This window comes from Lipophrys pholis, assembly GCF_963383615.2.
Source record: "Lipophrys pholis genome assembly, chromosome: 16".
Taxonomy (NCBI): Eukaryota; Metazoa; Chordata; class Actinopteri; order Blenniiformes; family Blenniidae; genus Lipophrys; species Lipophrys pholis.
In genome coordinates this window covers 7,230,901-7,251,944 of record NC_137634.1, presented here as the reverse complement: position 1 = coordinate 7,251,944, position 21,044 = coordinate 7,230,901, and the positions used below count along the sequence as shown (strand labels likewise).

At 40.8% G+C, this 21,044-nt stretch overlaps 2 protein-coding genes across 2 annotated transcripts in view; one reads left to right on the top strand and one right to left on the bottom strand.

Annotated features, from left to right (window-relative positions):
- Positions 1 to 21,044, top strand: part of nlgn2b (neuroligin 2b) — a 166,784-nt gene that overhangs the window by 2,009 nt on the left and 143,731 nt on the right. Inside the window, exons 2-3 of the mRNA XM_080482819.1 lie at positions 11,651 to 11,693; positions 13,343 to 13,411. The gene's annotated coding sequence lies outside the window, so the exon portion shown is untranslated. The remainder of the gene's footprint in view (positions 1 to 11,650; positions 11,694 to 13,342; positions 13,412 to 21,044) is intronic.
- Positions 13,470 to 21,044, bottom strand: part of fgf11b (fibroblast growth factor 11b) — a 36,020-nt gene continuing 28,445 nt past the window's right edge. The window contains exons 4-5 of the mRNA XM_080482820.1: positions 15,953 to 16,151; positions 13,470 to 15,608 (exon numbers count right to left, since the gene is read on the bottom strand). Of these exons, the coding sequence (XP_080338946.1) occupies positions 15,472 to 15,608; positions 15,953 to 16,151 (336 nt within the window). The 3' untranslated portion in view covers positions 13,470 to 15,471. The remainder of the gene's footprint in view (positions 15,609 to 15,952; positions 16,152 to 21,044) is intronic.

Here is a 21,044-nt window from a genome sequence, read left to right as displayed (position 1 = left end):
CTAGTCCTTTGTTTATGTCAGGGGTGTCAAACATAAAGCCCGTGGGGCCAAAACCGGCCCGTAAGAGGCCCCAATCCGGCCTGACAAACCACCAAGCATATTGTTAAAACCTCAAAGAAACCTGATTCTTGAGCAGATTTCTTAAGCGTAGCAGACACAACACAACACTCAGACCTTGAGCTGCCTCGTCGCTCAAGGTCATGTTGTCCATCTTCCCCACACGATGATTAATAATACATCACCAATAAACTGGATACAAATACATCAAAAAATGCTTTAATAAAATAAATAGTTAACACAGGGCTGCCTTTTGTCAAGAATAAAACTCACATCATTAACTCTTAACGTCACATACCAGGTAGTCTTATTTGTCTGACTCTAATGAGTTTCCCATTAAGAGACATTGTTGTTAATAGGTAATGGGATCCTTGGATAAAAATAGACAATAATAGGTGCATTACTGAGAAACTCACTTTAAAAACAGCACATTGTGTCTTTGTATAAAGCTTTCAAGCAGTTGTGGTTTTGATCGTTACCTATTTTTACCTTAATTCACACTCTACCTCTTTCTTGGTGAAATTTACAAAGCAGGAGGCTCATAACCTCCACCACTGCCAGACGACACTCCCCTCATCCTTTATCAGAATACGCTGTCCTTCGCCTGACACACTAAGGAGTAATTCAAGAGGCTCAGACTGAGTGTTTCTGGCCCCGGGGGAGTGTTGTTTACTGAAGACACTTTCAGCTTTGGCCGAATGTGATTCAGTTGAACAACAGCACGAGAACTGAACTGGAAATCCCCAGGATGTTGATGCCATTTTTATTTTATTTTTTTTTTAATTCAGATGGAGATAAAGTCTTCCACTTCATGCCAGATTAGCTTTGATTTTCTCCTCGGAAATTGGATTGTCAGAATAGGTTTTATGTATAATGTGTACGATTGTTAAAAGAAAGAATACGATCTGAGTGAACAGAGTCTGTTGTCGGACAGCTTCTCTTTTGATTTCCTCCCATGTTTGCGTTGCAGTAATACCGTTTGGCTCCACTTCAGAAGCTGCAGTTAGAGCTGATTCAGTTATTTTACCAGTCAAACAGGTTTTATTTGGACTCTTGCTCGTATCTAACCATTATTTTAAAAAAAAAAGAAGCCATAACACACATCACAATAAACAAGCAGGTTTATGCAGAAGCAACTTCAACAAGCACAAACTGGTAAAGTCGTCGTTCCAACTTTTACTAGTTTACGCCATGAAAACTTCTCACATGAAAGGAGTTTCAGAGATACCACGATACTTGTGTAATCCCGGTTGATACTACAGTTAATTCATGAGTCATGATATAAGACAAAGACGGCGAGGAGCAGTTATAGTATCGTAGATATTTTTGACCTCCTCGTTTCTTGAGTGCGATGAGTCATCTCCAGTGAAACGAAAGACGGCGAGTAGAATAATTCCGGTGTGTTTATCCACTCTCACTGGGCGGGGCCCTTCTGTTTTGACGACCTAGGATTTTTAAAATGTTGTTTTCAATCCTGGGAGTTTATTTACATGACTTAAATACATTACTCCATTCCGTTCAGTAGAGTTAAATGGGGTCAGTTCCATCCTGGATTAATGAATTATAGATTTGTTTTCTGGTTGGTCCAGGTTTGTGTGTGAGCAGCATAACTTTATAAAAAGATTTATGGTGGCAACGGGGACTCCAAAGTTGAGATTTTCATCTGTTGAAACAAAATAACCTATAACATGCTTTAAGGTCCAATTGACTGTATTTAATCTTAGGTTTTTGTTGCATTAATAGCTATTTTTCCTCCTTTCTGTCTTTTTTATTTCCTGTTTTCGATGCCTCATGCTCTGACCCTCGTTGTGTTGCTCTAAACATTAGGACTCAAGCGTCATCGCTGTGTGCACATGACGTCCCATCATTCCAGAGAGATATAAGACACAATGTCACAGGAGGCAACAGCAAAACAAGCATAACTTCTAAGTACAATGCTGCCTCCTACTGGACACTGCCAATACAGAGCTAAACAGCCATTTTAGCTCTGACTCACATACCTTGTGGCAACAACAGCACAGTTTACACTAAAGCAGCCATAACATTATGACTGCCTGCTGAAGATTGTGTTTTTTTTTTTACCGGTTTAAAGGTTTTAAGTTGTCAAGTTATGGACTCTCCTAGGCATCGGAGGATCTGCTGTTGCTGGAAGTTTCAAAGGTGGCCTTCTTGAATTGGATGTTTGTTTAGCATGTCCCACAGATGCCTGACTGACTTGCAGTCAGGAGGAACTGGACCCCAAGGAAACACTGTTATGCTTACAAGTCGTGCGTTTTGTTAGGAAATAAAATACCAATAACAGTAAATGCCAATGTAAAATGCTATTAGAAGCTGACAAGTACTTACTTCAAGCTTCCTTTGCAAAATTAACATGCCAACTTGGCGTCTCTTTCCCAACCACAACCGCATCCATTTTCTCCGACTGCTCTTTTTTGGGGGATTTTTTTCCAAACACATAAATGTCACAACGACGAAGGCTCTGTTCATTTTTGTGTTTAGGACCTGTTATTCTTGCACAATTGTGTATTTACATATTTTTGCGCTATAACGTCGTTGTAGACTGTGATTCAGCTTGCGTTTTCATCGTACAGTCCGCACACAACAAACTTCACGTCGTGGCTTAAGTTTATTTAGATTTGTGTTGCACAGTGTGACGGGAAGTGAAAATAGCACCGTCTGCAGGAGCCTTAACTGCAACTTCCTCTATCTTTTCATTGGATTTCCCAAGCCACTCCCAGAGCGTCCTGGTCTGACCCCGGGGTACTCGCCCACTTGGATGAAACAATAATAGGAAGTAACAATGAGTAGCGGACAAGAACACAAGGCACTTCTCTATCCGGAAAAGAAAATGCGATTTATGAAACAAGACAAACTTTTTCCGTACTCAGTTGTCTAATCGTGATGCTCAGGCGCTCATTGTATGGTGCTTTTGGCGATGGATGGGGATCAGCGTGACACTTTGACTGGTGGTATGCAAGAAACCGCTATGCAACGTGTTCACTGAAGCCTTTCCATCAGAACCAGCATCGCCGTTGACAGTAGTGCATTTGTTGGCTCTGACACCGTCTTCATTCCCCACATGAGTCAGTCAGCCTTAGCAACCCATGACCCTGTCTCTGGTTTACTGCTTTTCATTTCCTCTGAATACTTTTGATGGATACTGACCACCCCACAGGAGTTATGCCCTGAACCAGCCCTCTATCCTGAACAAGGAAATGTGTCAAATTAGCTGAAAATCCTTTCGCTTGTCTATTTGTCCTGCTTTCAAAACACCCAACTGTGAAGCTATAATGCTCACTTTCAGTCTAATATATCCCAACTACTAGTATGTGCTATAATGAAGAGATAATCATTGTGAATCATTTATCAGTGGTCATCATGTTATGGATGATCTGTGCAAAATATGTTCACTTGGATGGAAAAATAACAGGAAAGGACATGTTCAAATTAAAATTTCACAAAAAACCTAATCTACTCCATTTTATTTAAGTGTCACTTTATGCACAAATACAACAGTAAATGAAGCTTGTTTTGTCAATGTTTTGTTTTTGTTCTAATTTAACCATCATTATCTGCATTTGATCAGCTGTTATCACATTTGCTAATGTGATGATACTGTGAAAAGAAAGAGCCTTCCTTTAGTCTGCAGTTATATCACACATCAGTCAAAGTGTTATACAAATCAGCTGTCATGCACGAAAAACACTGTGACACAGTCAACTTGGATCATACAGCCACGCGTTCATATTGACATATAACAGCATTACTTAACTCAATAATATTCATGTATCAGGTTGTTGTTTTTTTAAGCGGTCTCTATAGCCATAGAGACACATAGTAGATTAGAGAAGCTGTAATTCTTGCAACATTGTCCACATTCAGTATTAATGACCCAAAAAATAAATCACAAATCCGTGTTAAATATGAATTCACAATTATTTGTAATATTTTCCAGTGCTTTATGGATTATAATGTGTCAGAAATGTGTCCAAATTGGTGATGCATGCAGCTGCAGGAGCACAGGCACTGAGTTTGACTGGATCCAGGTACAGCAAGTTGTAAACGGGCTTCTCCTTCGCCGTCACTCATTCCGGTAGCTTCGCTAACGACTTGTGAAGCACCAAATGTTTGTGACATCTCGCATCTGTTTTTCTTTCACGTCTTTGCTTCGTCGCCAGCGCTGTTTCAAAAAGGATTTTCTTTGCCGGCCTCATCGCCGCGTAATCTTGGCGACGTTTTTAATCGCGTCGGTCTTGCTTTCCGTCCGTTTGACGCGCTGTTATTGTGATTAATATCATTGAAAGACCAGCTGAATTGTGTTTGGTCTGAACGAGGCAGGCGCTCAGAAAAAACATAATTAAGTGCACTGCGAGGTTGCGATTTTCCCACGTTTGCTCAAATTTAGCATGTAGATTCCTATAATGGGAAGATGCTCATGCAGAGGGTAATTGGTTCCTCCAGCTATCGTGAGAACTATATTTGGTTTAATGCCTTAATCCTTATTTGCTGCATTAAGAAACATAAAGCCCCATTCAGTCTGAGCGCAGACTGCTCCACTCTGTGTGGGTTTACTGAGAATAATCTTATATAAATGCACGAGTCATGCTTCCATGAGATTTGAGATGCCCCAGTAAAGTACAAGGAGGATCAGAGGAGGGAAGAGTGAAGTCTGACCCTGACTGAGGTCACATCTCAAAGCGGGGGTGGGGTGGGCGGGGGCAAGGTCTTGTTGTGAAAGCCCAGAGCACCCCGTAATCTGCACCATCAGATGCTGCTCAACTTCAGCTTGTTCTGGCGTACGACTTGTAGCTTGATTATCTAAGTCCGTGAGACATCCATTTACCACAGTTATCACCGAGAGACTGTGACGTCTAATTGACTGCAGGGTTGGAAGCGAGAGACGTAATTGCAGCTATTCATCCATCTGATGCTTTTTGGTTCAATAATCTGGGTTCTATGAAAAGACACACGACTCTTCAGTGGGAGACGCAGGCGTCAGTTTGCTAATCCACAGGCGCATGTTTGTGTAAGTCTGCAGATTTATATGAAAATTAGTTATACAACATCTGCATAGTCATGTGCTGCACATACTGCTGTGAAATATAAACACAATCTGAGTTCTTGTTTTTTACTCTTTCATGCTAAAACTTGAGTTGTCTGACTTATAGCCCCTATGCCTTTTTTTTTTTTTTTAAATTCAAATATTAAAGTTTTACTCTCACGTTTGAATGCTGGGTATAAGGCCAATAGGACTGAAGGATCTATTGCAGTTTTATACAATCTCCTCCTCTGAACCTCCTACTTTTATTCTTCTGGTCTCATTCAGGAAAAAAAAATGCTTTGTCGCACTAAACCTTGGAAACTTAGAAAGTCAACTTAAGCTCATTTTGAGCTGCAGATACACCCACTTTCCTGACAAGACGCCCGCTTCACCACGAGGCTGTGCCCACCCAGTCGTATTGTGTTCGATAGATATGTCACTCTTTTGTTATGATGCACTGAAGCTTTTAAAGAATCTCCACTCCACAAAAAAAAAAAAAAAAGTCCAAATCTGCCTTGAAAAGAATGAGAAAAGACATACTTAATGTTCAGACTTTATATTCACACCCACTTCAGATCTTCACTTCTTGTAATCTGTTCTGTGTCACGGAGCTATTGAACTATTCATAACTCAGACAAGACAATCTGTCATCGGAGGACTTTAACTATAAAAAAAAAGTACTATTTCAAAGATGGATATCAATTAAAAAAATATGACTGATAATAGTTGTTTGTGTAACTCAGAGTAGTTGCAGGCATAGTGGCGTTATGTCTTGTACATGTTAGGTCTTAGTGTCGAATCCATCCAGTGTTTTTACATTTTTAAGGAGAAACTTGCCGCATAACAACATATTGTCTTTTTTTATTTTCCGAATGTACAGCAGTTCAAGAACAAAATTAAGTATTTCTTGGTTCATTCTGCTTTGAGAGTGCACAAAAAATGATATATATTTCTTGTCTTTTTCTTTACGTTCTTGACCCTGTCAGTCAATGAATCCCAAATACACTCCTCACTAAAAATAGAGCTAAACGAATGATCTTGTAATACTTCACTCTGCCTCAAGATGATGTATTGAGTCCCTTCAGGGTCTAGAGACTCTTGATCTATGAAGCTAAATAAGACAATAAAGGAGACTCTTAGCAACTGACAAAACTCTGAGAGCCAGACTTGCTACTGCGACACAATGCACGAATCCTACATATTGTAACTTTACAGTGGCCTTTGAGACAGTAAAAACGTCTCAGACAATATCACTTAACCTTCTTTAAAACTGCCCACACGGATGAAAAGAAGCCATTTATTTGACTCTGGAAAATGAGGAGTGAAGTACAATTGTGCTCACTTTTTAACTGCGTAGGAGGAAAGAAGATTTCAAAGAAGGTGAGCCTGACTCCAGCTGGGCTTCAGCCTCCATCACTTATCCCATCACTCATTTAATAACCATAGAAACATACACACATTTAACCTTAATCTATAGGCGTCTCATAATATTTTTCACTTGTTCCAGGATCTCGTCGCCATTTTGTGGACAAACCTTCACTAAAATTGCAATCTGATACAAGTCAATGAGTATCAAATGTAATTTTATTTTTATTAATCTAATTGAGAAATACTGAGTTTTTTAATGTGGTAAGTGTTGATGAGTCGTTAAAAAGTGCTTCTCTGTAGTTCAAACTGAGAGTTTCAACATTGTAGATATCGTTTCTATGCAAAACTGTACATGTCAAGTTTAGTGTTCGGAGATCTTCATCTTTTTATTTTCCCTGGAAAAGAATCTAAATATTAATACTTCTGTTTGGTGAAACAAATGTTTACTATCTATATATTGTTTAAATGACGGACATTGCAATATACCAATTAATTAGAGAATTAAGTCTGTCTGGTTAGTAAAATATGATTCTATGATGATCCTTGGATGAGACTCCCAGCTGTCAAGTTGTACTTTCAGATTGAATGTGGGATGATCTTATGTTGTTTGGTTTTCACATTCTGTAATAAGAAATCTTTATTGGGATCCAATGGCAATAAAAAGAGTAGCTCCCCTTGTACGTTGAGGCTTTTATTTAAACTATCTTTATTTATGCCTGTCATAACAAACTGAAGCTTTTAACTGTAATTAAACTACTTCACAATCACAATGAATTTAACTTCGAAAAATGTGTGTTTTACTAAACTTACTTACGCCCTCGACTTTTTTCCGTCTTGTCTTGATTTCTTCTCAAAAACTGGACAAATAAGGAAAATTTGTTTCCCCAAGTTTCCCTTCTTTCCTTGCTGCAGCATCCTTGTTGTTCTCTGGCGCCGCCTAGAGGAGAACCGCCCCACACTTTGAAACCACTCTACTGGGCTATTGATTGTTAAAAGCATGCATTTGAAAAAGGTGACTGCAAGTACACATAATAGAGGAGTACGGAAATGCAAATGAACCCTGGAGTGCCTTGAGGGAAATCTAACACTGCACTTTAGAAGGACTTGAAGATGAAAGAGAGAGAGGAGAAAATAAAACATCAAAGACCACTGCTTACAATCATACAAATATATGTTATTTTATTGAATAATATTCCATAATAAGACGTCTCCTTTCAATTCATGTAGGAGCTATTGTAGAAATGTACACAGGTTTGATGGCAAACATGGAGAGAGGGTGAATCGAGGGCTTGTGTCTGTAGATACTGAAAGGGAGTCGTCCCTCAAGAGCCAAAGAACACAGATTTATGCATGCTTTGCAAAAAAAACCCCAAAAAAACCCAAAACCCAACAGAAATACCCATATCACTTATTGGTGCAGACCAGAGATTGCCTTTGTAGCCCGCAAATCGTAATTGCAGCTAATGTGGTGGTTGGACTTGTTTCCTCTCCTTGAGTGCCGGCTTGTAGTTCTCGTTGCATATTGCTGGTCTTCATTTCTCCCATGCCGCCTCCTGGAGTGTTCAGAAAATCCAGTATGATCCAGCTGCGTCTTTTGGCTCGTATTGTAAGGAGTCCCAACATGTGTCTAAAATCCCTGGTGACACTCGGGAGGTGCCTGAGGAGTCAGGCCTACTCTCTGTGGCTAATCAATGCCGAGGCCTAGTTTTTACTTATGGCTTTTTTTTTTTTTTTTTTTTTTTTTTTTGTGTGTGTTCTTTTTTTTTTTATATTATTTATTCATTTGTCACTTTTTTTTTGTTTGTTTTTTTGGAAGACGAGATGATTAGTTAAAGAGAAGTCAAGAGTCTGTGGAGTAGGAGAAGGAAGTAGTTGTTTGGGATACTTTATGGAAGACTCGCCTAACCGTGAGACCACCAAGGTCACTGCTGGGTATGACGGGGCGCGCATTGGCTTCGATATCCTGCTGCTTCGCTTCGACGCGCTGCAAAAATTCACAAACACACAACTCAGTCGCACAGTGGGAATCGGCGAGGGTGAATCTCACTTAGGGGTCGTGTCAGTGTGGATACAAGAAAAAGACGAACAAAAAAAAAAACCGCAGGAGCAAATACTGCCTCCTTTTAAAGGGTTTAGAAAGGAAACATGACAAATAACAAATGAAAGGCTTCAAAAACACATCAACACTGATTATTGAAGTACATTTCTTGGTATAAAAAGAAAAACCCCAAACCTGACATAGTACATCATAGCACATAATTGTAACATATATGTAGACTGACAGCATTCTGTACATTTATGTCAGCCAGACAGCTTTTGCTGCCTGGAGCAGCGCACGTCTACATTTTCACCAAAATCAATCACATTTGTAGCATTTCTCGAAAAACAAAAAAGGAAGGAAAAAAAAATAAAAAATCAGAGCAGTGGAGGAATGTCGGGCAACAGCAGCACAAATACTTAACAGGTTCAACGTAAATTACATTAATGGCTTCTGCACTCTGCACTTTAGAAGAATGCTGGCTTAATTAGAAATATTCAAAAACGGCGTCGAAGCCAGAGCTCCTCAGTCGAAGTGTCTCGCTTTGAATATTTTAAGAATATTGAGGAACAGCGAGCGTGGCACACGTCCATTTCGTGTTGTTATTAAAGAACTGATTTAGAATGAATTTTTGATGGATTTTTAGTTATTCATTTGCCACAAGCAGAGGAATTACTGTCACAGTTTTAGCCCCACTTATTATTATAATTTTTCTTTTTTTTTTCTTTTCTTTTTGCAATAAAACAAGAGAAAAAGGATTTATAGAAGAGCGATTCATAATGCCATGCAAAGTTGTTGTTTTTTTTTTTTTTTCATTCAGTTTTCAGTTTTATTTTTACTCCACAGAATACAGTCATGCAGCATTGGGAATTATTTCTGAGCTGTAATAAAGGATCTTTTTGCCTTTTGCACGTCAGTATAACAAGCGATCACACCCTCATTTGGAAGGCCCATCATTGTCACAGTAGAGCAAGAGGTAAACACCCCAAATTAATGAGAAATTGGTGAAAATCCCATGTAAAGCAGTGCACTATTTTGGAAATTCTCAGTGGGAATTTGAACAAATTTTGCCTTTTAACCCCCGCCCCCCCAAAAAAAAAACCCAAACATGATGTTTTTGTGCCCCTCATTAACAGCACTCTCCAGAATGACCAGCTCCATCCATTAGAGGGTGCTAGTCATACACAGATTTTCCCTGTAATTGGAAACTGCATGGTGCACGTCATGAGTTTTTTGAACACAGAGCATGTTGTTGTGGGAGTTTTTGCAATGATGCACTAATGCAGACTGCAAACAGTGTTTTGTACCACCGGACTGTTTCCACACATTGATGAGCCGCTGCTGTTCAATCACGAGTGAGTGTAGCTTTTTCTCTCTTTGGCTAATTCACACACACACACACACACACAAAAAGAAGGGTTCATGGGTTTTTGATCTGAAACAAGAACAGCACAGTCCAGAATGATTAGAATGCCTTGTTGTTAGGTAGTACCTGGGTTTGTTCCACATATTTCCCTGGATGCTTCACAGTGCTATAACATTTTTAATTTTCAAGCATTTGTGATGAATCAGCCGTTGTGTAATAGCTCTTATTGCCTGGTGTTGACCTTGAGTGTGGGGGACCTGGGTTCACGTCCCGATAGTGGCAGGAAAGGGAAACACTAACTAAGTCGACGGTGAAAGTTGCAATAACTCGCTTTAGTGACCCTGTGAAACTGAGCTGGGTAGACTATCGTCTCTGCCACAAATTATGATAAAATACAACTTTTCCCTGTTTGTCATCATCACTAAAGAGCCATTCAACACAAAGAATTAAAAAAAATGTCCAGTGTTCGTAAGGTGCAACGTGCTTCCAGTTTTCTATCAATTTAATCATTAAAGGTACAATATATACCAGTTACATTATTACTATTGTTAAATTTTCAGTGTTGATAGTGAAACTCTGCAGAGATTTGGCAGTGCTGTTTGTTAGTAGTTGCCGAGAGTTTGTCGTGTTTACTGCCGTCACTTGTAGCGTCTTCTCTTGTCGCATTGGAAATTGGTAGGTGACTCGTGACACCATCTTGTGGTGGAAAGTAGTATTACGAGCCACTGAACGGCTCTAAGCTGAAAATAGTATATATTATACCTTTAAATAAATAGTTGTATGTTATACATTTGTCATTTTCTTAAAAGCGGCTGTGTGCCTTAAGGGACTCTCTGTTTCTTGATGCTCGGGTTGGAAAGAAGAGAAAACTGTTCTTTACTTTGTGGAAGCCCAGAGGAAATGAGAAGTACTCCTCCGTTTGGTGGCATCCAAGTGGCTTCTTTGTGGAGTTTACACTTGAAAAACAAACGGCAGCCCTCTGAGTTCATTATGAACAAATGGATTCCACTGTCTTTGGCATGCCTTGGGGAAATTTTTTTTTGCACCCATGGCAGGGCGACTGCTCCCGCGTTTGTGTTTTATTGTGTCTATTGATCATTGTTTCAATCTCATGCCCTTTCTTGTTCCCCCTCGCCTCTCCGTCTTGTCTTACCTTACTCTAAGCCTTAGATGCACGCACACGCGCACACACACATGCACGCACGCACACACAGGCCTTATGAAGACACTGTAAGTACACGCCTACACAGGAAACATAATATTAAAAAGAAAGTTAATGGGGCTGTAGACACAGTGGTTAAAGAGATCTGTGTAGGACGGGGATTACAACGTTAAAGCTCTCCTGCGTGGGCACACAAACTATTATCAGTGTTTTTATTTTCCATGTTAACACCTCTCTGTTAGCCTCTCAAGACCTGACGTCCCATAAATGCAGTCTCACTGGCAAAACCGAGCACTCTCCCACTTCTTCAAAGTACAATAACAAAGATCCTCTTAATACCTCGCCGACTTTACCGCTAACTTTCCCGAGCAGTCTTTTTCTTTTTTTTCCCCGTCTGTAACTTTGACATTCAAGAGCAGCACCAGTCTCACAGCAGCCACATGCTGTTGCAAACATCACTTCCCTACAACTTCCCGACATCCCTCTCCTTCACATTCATCATAAAAAAAGTACTTTTCTCTTTTAGATCGTCCTATCTTACATTCCAGAGCGACATTGCTCCTCTCCTCACATTTAACAACAGACTACTTAACATTCTCTGTTTTTGTCTACTTGCAGCACCGTCAGACAACTTCCTGTGACATTCATCGACATACCTGAGGTAAGGACTGCTTGTTTTCAGACAAGGAAGCCTATGGAGGAGAATTGATCTCGTTTATGTTGAACACAATAAACAAAAAAAAAACACTACAGTAAAGATACAACTTCATAAATACTGTATTCAAATATTGTAAAGATCTGCAACTGCCGGTACAAAATCTCAGATGTCAACCATGGGGAAAAGGAGGTTTTGATATTTGTATCCGTATTTTGAAAAGGATATTTGCTCAAACCCCTGATGGATACACTGTAAAATAAACATTTGTGACTTTTCAGTTTATTTGTCCTGGCCAGTTCAAGTATAAGCATGGGTATACTTCGAATAGCCTTCTAACAGTATCCGAGTGAAAACCTTATATTCCTTTCCTTTTAGCAGCATTTGGCGTACATACTAATAACCATAACGCCTTCATCGTTTGCTTTCCACCCACATGCTATACGTCACTGTACGGTAGCCGTAGACTTGATCTATATCATTTTAAAACTTGCATTGTATATGCTATAGGAAAATGTATAGAATCAAGTTTTAACTGGTTGAATCGCTGTGTTAGTTTCAGGAAATAACTAAATGAATTAATGAATAATCAATAAAAAGAACTTGTCGTTGACTCAAAGTAGGAAGTTAATTAGCCTATGATGCCTATGTGATGTTAAAGGCGCTCATATAGATTTACAGTGTACAAATGGGGACCAAATATAAAATATCTAAGCCTCATGTTTCGTTTTGGTTTCCGAGACCCCTTTGCTGTCACTCACTCCCTCTTTGCTTTGTACCTCTGAGTGGTTTCCTTTTCTTGTGCGGACTTATGCTCAACTTCAGAACACACTGATGAAACATTGTGCGCTACCTGCTGTGCAAACCTTTGATAATGTACAATAGTCAGCGACGCAGTCAGAAATTGCACTTGGCTATTCAATAGAGAGGAAGAAAGAGTGCATTGGCTTTTCAAAAATAGAGATTTGTAAGTCTACAATACAAAATCCGCTACAAGGACACAATATCCAAATTTGAACTGAGTGATATTCCCCCTGGAAAAGCACAGAAAATTAAAAGACCTAATAGAGAGGGGGAAAAAAAAAATGCAAAGCCCTCCAACTAATTTCCTCCATAGTCCTCCTGTCATAAATAGCAGACAGTCGCCTTACGTGTCCCTTTGTCTCACATTCATTATCATATCTGCACACCGCATGCAGCCCTGCCAAAAATTCTTGCTTACTTTACCGCGGAAATTCCTTATCAACATTCCTCAAGAATACACCTGCTAATCCTTCACACTTTCCAAATAACCGCCTCAACGTGATGACCTCCTTACAATTCCACACACAATTTCAGACTTACTCTCACCCTCAATAGAGCACATTCGCAAAGCCTCCCTTTCACATCCTGTAACCCGTCTTCACATAATGCTACCATTAAAATTAGACACCCTCGCCAATATGCGCAACTTCCCAGATTCATCTGCGATTCTTTTTTTTTCCAGCCTCCACATAATGAGGATTTTTTTTTTTCCCTTTCTCCCCCTCTTCTCCATTTCCCAAGCATTGCTCTTTCTGACATAGCTGGGGACGAACTGCTGTCAGTGTTTGTTGGTGGTATCTCTGCACATTTACTCTGAGTGAACATTGTGGTGACATTTCTTTCCCTGTCAGTGGCTTGCCAGAGCAGACAGCGCCGAAAAACCCTGACAGCTCCCATGTAGAAGCCTCAATTTCTATCAGGTCAGTGTTTTTTTTTTTTTTTTTCTTCTTCTTCTTCTTCTTCTTTTTTTTTTTTTTACTTTCTAAAGCTGTGTGATTTGGATTTTCACAGCAATCAAAATGTGGGTTGATTGCACAGAAACAACAATGAATATATTAATGAAGTACCTCCCGGTTCAGGCCCCTTGAGGCTTCAGGGAAATCCTCCTCTGTGCAGTTTTTGATGTACAGTCGGAGGAAATGGTACACAAGATGGATGAATTGTTGCCTGTTCACACGCACACACACACACACACACACACACACACACACACACACACACACACACACACACACACACACACACACACACACACACACACACACACACACACACACACACACACACACACAGTCATGTCAAAGACAGTGTTGTGCTGTGTTTAAAGGACACGGCAGAGGTTACCCACAGATCCTCCATCTATCTTTCGTCCAGGCACTCATTCACACAAAGAATTGTACCATGCCCCCACTCACAGGGGGTTAAAACACAGTCGCACCAAGACATTCACTCAGACGACTACATTTTTGAGGGCAATTCTCCCAAAGTGATTTGATAAAGCTAGTGAGTGGATAAGCTGCCAGACATCCTCAGAATAACAAGTGCTGCAGCTCAGAGGCTCTTCTGGCTTTGATGTTGGGCTTCAAAACTGGCTTTATGCTGACAGCAGATGCTGACTGAAGTATACACTACCTCTCCTTTTCAGGTGACTGACTTCAGATCCACTCTGGATTTGAAAACACGACCCAGTTGTTCCTTTGTCGCTTTTAACGAGCTAGTGCAATATTTAGTGATCAACTGGTAGAGATCACAGGGTTGGAGCTGGGGGCGGGGGTGGGGGGTTGGTGGTTGGGGGGGGTCCTCACTGTCTCACTCACTCATTCATTCATGCACTCATTCTTTCAGTATTATTTTTCACTGAGAATTAACTCCTGGTCTGTTTGGTGTTATTGTATTGCTCAGGCATTTTTTTTACCCTTTCCAAAATAGCCTGGACATAAAACTTTGTGTATGTTTTAACTTATGGCTCATCTTCCTACAGGAATAATTGCTTAATTTATTTAAATTTTATTTTACTCTATGACAGTTAATGCAAGCAGTGCGTTTGAGCGTTATTATGTCAACAACATCATGATCACCATCATTATTAATATTATTAGCACCACTTTTCTAATGACTGGATCTCATGTTTTTAGCATTTTGGCTCTCTCGTTCTCCCTTTTTTTTCCCACTATTTTAATCACATTTAACATTCAGAGCTTGTCCTGGACTGGGCAGGATTTTCTTTTTTTTTTTTATTATCCCAGATTACAATATAAAGTAAACAGAAAAAGGAAATAAATTGCTTTTGATGCCATAAACTTGTCTTTGAATTGGTTTATCCCCATATGCTATCCTCGCCCCGCTGACCTGACTCGACTTGACCCAGGCTTCCCGCAGAGCTCCTCCCTCTCGCGGCTATTTCATCTTGCTCTGAGCTTTGGGTGACCTTGGTGATTTGCTTAACCGGTTGGCAGATGGTAGGTGGGATGTAGGGTGAGCCACACTGTCACCAACTTCTGGGCTCAAGTGGGGGCCCATGGGTGATGATTATAATGCAGAGTCATTGCTGGGAGTGTGTGATTGTTGAATATACAGTACAATAGAGCTGGCGATGGGAAGGCGCGTGAGGAAAGAGGAAGTTGTCAGCAGGACAAAGAAGCAAAAGTCTGACAGGGAAATGAAGGAGCCTGTGCATTAAGAAGTCACAGGGGGAGGATAACAGGAGGGGGGGGGGGGGGGGGGGGGGTAGCAGTCCTGGCTCAAACCCGGGGTGTTTTTTCCATGGTGTCAGTTGAGGTCGGGGGGGCTCCTCTCTCAGGCCTTCTTGACTGCTATTGGACTGTTGACCCTTATAACCCTCAGCATCAGGTAGTGCACATCAGGAATGTGGTGGCCAGGCAGTAGGAGGGCGTTCCCTCATCCGCCATCAGTGCATAATGACGGGCACCTGTGTTTCCAGTGTCACTGCCGCCCTTTGTCCCGCCCTCGGTCTCCTGTGCTATGAGGCGTCAGCTTTGGGAGCTTCTTTCCGTCCGTTCTTTAGGGACGGCGAGTCTGACGTCTTCACAGTCTTCCGGGGAGGACTCACAGGTTCGTTGGCGAGCTCGTGTAGCGATGGCTCCTTGTACATTGCAACTGTTTGACAGAGACCAAGGGTGCTGGTTAATAATCAACATCATGATTATTGCCTGAAAATAAGCTGTTAGAGTTTCATACAATCAGTATTGTGTAAACTTAAGGCAGGTCTGTGTAAAAGTGTCACTTATCCATTCAGAAATAATAAAGGACAGGCTTCATATCTATAGTAACATGGAAATAATAGTGTTTGGAATGCATATATAAATTTTCCTTCTGTTCATTCACTTAGCATTTTGTCAAAACTACTAATTTCTCTGTTTTTGAAGGCCTTCTTACATTTACAGCACTTTTTCACAACTGCCTCCAAAGGTTTCCTGCAGTATCGTATGCAAAACACAAACCTTCTATAACTTTAGGCAGAAAGTGTGCGGCTCCTTTGGTCTTTTTTACTCGGTTGCCCTTCATGACCTGGCCATCACGGTTGATACCGATATACCAGGAGCGGCCAGACTGGGTCTGGCGATAGAGCATGGAGGAGTACGTAACATAGTAGTTCTCAAACACACTCTCCTTGAACTTACACTCCGGAGTGAAGTGCTCCTGAAACGATATGTAGAAAAAAAAAAGGGGGGGGGGGTGAATTCACATTAGCAAGCAAGGCACAAGCAGAAAAAAAAAGATGTGAAAATGTCACAAAAACAAAAAATCTTCAGTCTTTGAACATGAATACCAGTACATGCCAGCACACACTTTGCAAAACATTGACACATAGAGTGAAACATGTTAATTAGGCGAGTGCTTCCTGAGAGACAGGAAGGACGGAATTATATCTGAACTGGTGTTTCTTTGAAAGCATGGACTTCCAGGTCCTCTGAGAACAACAAGAAACCAAGAATGCACTATCTGTATGAGAAACAACATTACCATCTGTGCTAAACATAGCGTGTTCCCAAAGGAGGAGAGACATGAAAGGCACCGCAACACTGACACTTACATCAAAAAAACAATAAGAAATCCCATATATACACATGCATTACATTCTTTACGTACACACATATTAACGACAGGAGCTGGCATCTCACTGCTTCACAGGGAAGTTCAATTAAAAACAAACTCGAGACAATGTGAAGGGGTTATAAATAAAGTCCATCAACCCCAACCCTTCCTAGTCAAAAGTGATGTGCCCTGTCCTGGGCCCTCTGTCCGGGGATTCGGCCTCCTCTTTATCACCTTTCCGGAAGTAATTTCAGAAAACACGTAAAAACGTTCATCGCTTTGCAGATGACATCCACCTCTTTTATTCTAAGCCCACCATCACCATTCCTCCATCAGCCGGTTAAAATGTCATAAAGGTTGGTTGCCACACAGCTTTTCCTAACTTTGTTATTAAGAGCACTACATCCACACACACTTTCTAAATCAAACAGGTTTTCCAGAAAACTTTACTGTTCATCCTTCCCCAAATTAGCTTCTTTCCCTACCTTCAATTCATGTGTGAAAACCCACCTGGTCAGAGACGCCACATAATCCCTCCCACTCACCCATTGCTATGCCTTTTCATTATTCTTCTCTCACAGTTTTGACTGTCTTCATTTTGATTTTTCGTCTCACCGTTGTTTTGTTGTGATTGGCCTTTTTGGATTTTAGAATCACTGTTTCTGCACTATGCTGCTTATGTACTCAAAATAACCAGGAGATAGTCCATCCATTACTCTTTAAAAAGTGACTTTCTCCCCCAAAATGTCAGCATGGTGTTCTTAACGTCATACATCATAAAATAAATTATTTAACATCTGAAATGATCAATTATTTTTGATAGTAATATTTATTAAATATTTTTTAATGTCAATGAACTCAATGTTTAGTCGATACCACCCCATGGTACCTTTATGAAGCAGTTCAAACCTTTTTATTCAGGCAGGCCTTTGACCTGTAGCTGCTCAATTTTACTTTTTTGTATAATTACATGTGTTTTTCTTGCTTCTATACCATTAATGGTCTTATCTCTGTTTTATTTTCTTCTGTTTTTAGTGCTGTTAAGCACCTTGTGACACACGTCTGTGAAAGTTGTGATATAAATAAAGTTATATTCTATTCTATTCTATTCTATTCTATTCTATTCTATTCTATTCTATTCTGTTCTGTTCTGTTCTGTTCTGTTCTGTTCTATTCTATACTAGTTTTTGAAGCGTGTAGTGATGTTATATGGTGATTCATGTGGTAATGAAGAAAAACCTAAGGGGTCAGGGTAATTTGTTATGGTGTAATGGACAGTAATTGAAATGATAAGATGGACTGTGGTGCAGTTAGACTATCATAAGATTGAGTAGATATTTCCAAAGCAAACCTCTAAGTTTTACAAGAAGAGTTACATAAATATATATATTACAATGGCGGTTCAAATTATATTTGCATGTGAAGTACAATAGAAAGTGTGGGATTCAACTGTAATGAGAACTTGGGACAAAGCAGAGAGTCTGACTTTGAAAACTCTGGGTTTTTAATATTTTAGAAATAAAGAGGCCACACAATATTAAATATGTGTTTTATTTAACTAGCACTACAAAAATAACAGGACAGTCACTGATAATATAAATGATACAAACTGAATATCATTTCAACATATCTGCTCAAAATAAAGGTTACTTACTGAAATATCAATTTGTTTGCCCGCTTACGTTATTTTCACTTGCAGCACTAAACCTTGACTTAGATCCTCTTTGTTTGTTAACTAATTACTACTTTGCAGAAAAGCCAAATTAATTATTATCTCACTCTGAAGACAAGATTGTTGAAAAGTATTCTTCATCAAGGTGGAAAAAAGTGTTTGTAGCTCACAGATATTTGAAATATGGGATTTGAAAATGCAAAAAGAGTTATCAGTTATCATAGTTTTTTAGATCTTATTAGACCTAATTTTAACATTAAGGTCCACTGCACTGCAATTCCCCTCAAAAGAGAACACGGCTTTAATAAAGACCGCACTCGTGCTCCTCTCAGTTGTCCGTAGCTGGATGAATCTGAATAGACTTTACCAAATCAAATTAGCACGTCTTGGATCTAATCCAACAGTTCAGCCAGTCGTTGTAAATGATTGTGTTCCCGCTGCACTTACCCTCCGTCTCTGTCCTCAACGTAAGGATCACTGAACCCTGCATAATGTTGACTGGTGATATTAACCAACAGCGACAGATATACATCTCTCTTAGTCTCCATCAGGGTCTCGACAGGGTCCTTCCCCTGTCAGAGAGCAAAGCCAATCTGCCGGATTGATTAAGTGAGAGCAGCAGGGCAGAAATGGCTGAGCCCAGAATTTCTCCCAGATTCAGGACGACAGAAGAGGAGCAAAGGATCAGAGTTTGGCATAGACAAGCTTTAATAAAGTGCCAAAAGGAGATTGAGAAGGTATGAGAGACCTCCAGTTTCACACTGATCGCAGATGATCACCTTTCTCCTTCACAGGGAGGCATCACCCTTTAGCTGAGGGGGGCATTTCAGGACTTTGAGCCTCCTCTTCATCCACTCTCACTATTATCTTTGTACCGTTTTAAAACAAGCTCCTACCTTTAACTCAAACTGCAAACACTCCCACTCCCATCACCGCCACATTGCAAAGCTATTTTAAGATCCACTGACAGGTTTGATATCTTCTGCTGCGCTAACACAGAGGATGGGATCGATAGATGATCCGCTTCATTCATTATTAATCAGGCCAGAGAGCAAGAGGGTTGGGAAGTGCGGGAGACAGAGAGGGAAAGGTAGGAGACTTCGGGAAAGAGAGCAGAAGATCACTCGGAGAGGACAGAGGGGTTGCCGGGTAATAAAGCAGATTAAGATGAGAGAGAGAGCGGGAGAGTGCGGCTTCTCCCGCAGGAACGTTGAGCCGACGAGGGCTTCAATCGCCAGCACCCCACTATCTGACACTCATTGTCCCTCCGGAAAGAGAAGCCATCATTCCCACAAAATAGCCTTCAGCTCAGCCTCTGAAGTGACACTTGCGATAACCCCTCTCCCAAGTCATCCTATAATTACCCTTCATAATCACTCCCCTGAAATTAGTCTAATGATATAACCCACATCTTCTGTATTTCACTCAAGTGGTCTCCAAAGATCAGCAGAAGAGAAAAAACATTCTGTGGGAGCAGACAAGACAATCAAATAAATGGCTTTATAATACAGTAATTTTTCATGATTACCTCCCACGCCGGCCAATATCCATGTCGCTAACTGCTACAAACATGTTGCAGTAATTATCCCCATCTCTCAAGCTCACCTTGAGGTAACCTCTAGACCTCGGCAGAACCACAGGACTCCAACCGGGGAGTGCGCGCCCTGACGACATCACTCAAGCTCGCAAGATACTCAAACAGATGACGATGTGTTGAGTGTTGCATGTCTTTTAAGAGTGATGAAAGGATTATTTCCATGTAATGGAATAGTAATGTTATTGGCTACAAGGTGGAGGAATTAAATAAATATCCTTCCGCTTCATGTCTGACTTATTTGGAGACTTCAGTAGCCAGTTACCATATCATGAGTCTCATACCAAGAGAGAGACAAAAAAAAGGAGAATTTGAATGAAAGCAGATGAGAAAGGTAATATGTACAGCGGCCGTGCGGAGAATCTCTAAGATGGGGAAAACCTTTTTATGATGCAGAGTATCATCCCGACCCTCCCCGCCCACACAGCTCCACACCACCCCCTTCTGCATCCCTTGTGTCTGATTACATCTGTTCTACCTGCTTCAGGAAGCTTTACTCTCTACGCCACCATACACACTGGAAGTGCACTTACCTCCAAACAAGGACAGCCAAGCACTAACAACACGCTCTCACAGGGCAGAGTTCCCCAAATCTGATTAACATGTTTCCCTGTTTATAATTAGGTTTTAAGAAACAGGAATGAAAGTCAATTTGTTCAAAATATTTTCCATCTTGTTTACTTTCTTCCAAATTGTGCGGGACAAGCATGAAATCAGAACCCGGACCCCTGAACGATGCGGCTCTAATTCGATAATTCAAATCATGCCTTAGCATTGGGGACGTGCCATTATTTTGCAGTCCCGTATTCAGACAGCAGGGGTCACAGTGTCACGCCGGCTTCCCCGCACTTATTGACTGGCCCATCAGCTGCTCGGTTAATCTATGGGATGCTGTGAGATCTGCCCAGCTGAAGTAATCCCACCACATTACTGCACCGCTGCCGCAGCGACCCGCTTGGAATCGCAACACAACAGCCCATTCACGACGACCCCTGCGTCAACACACAATCTGTGCGCGTGAGTGTTTGTCTGCGAACGCGGGGGTAGCCACCAGCGGCGTGGCACGTTGCCTATGTTGCTGCAGAGCCAGAGGTAGATGCACTGTGACACGCCACGTTACATAAGCCAATCGGGCATAGGCGTGCTTATTAAGTGGGCTTTATCGGGGATGAGAATGGCAGTTAATACTTTCTGCCAACGCACATGCATGGCCTCTCCGTTAATGCGTTAT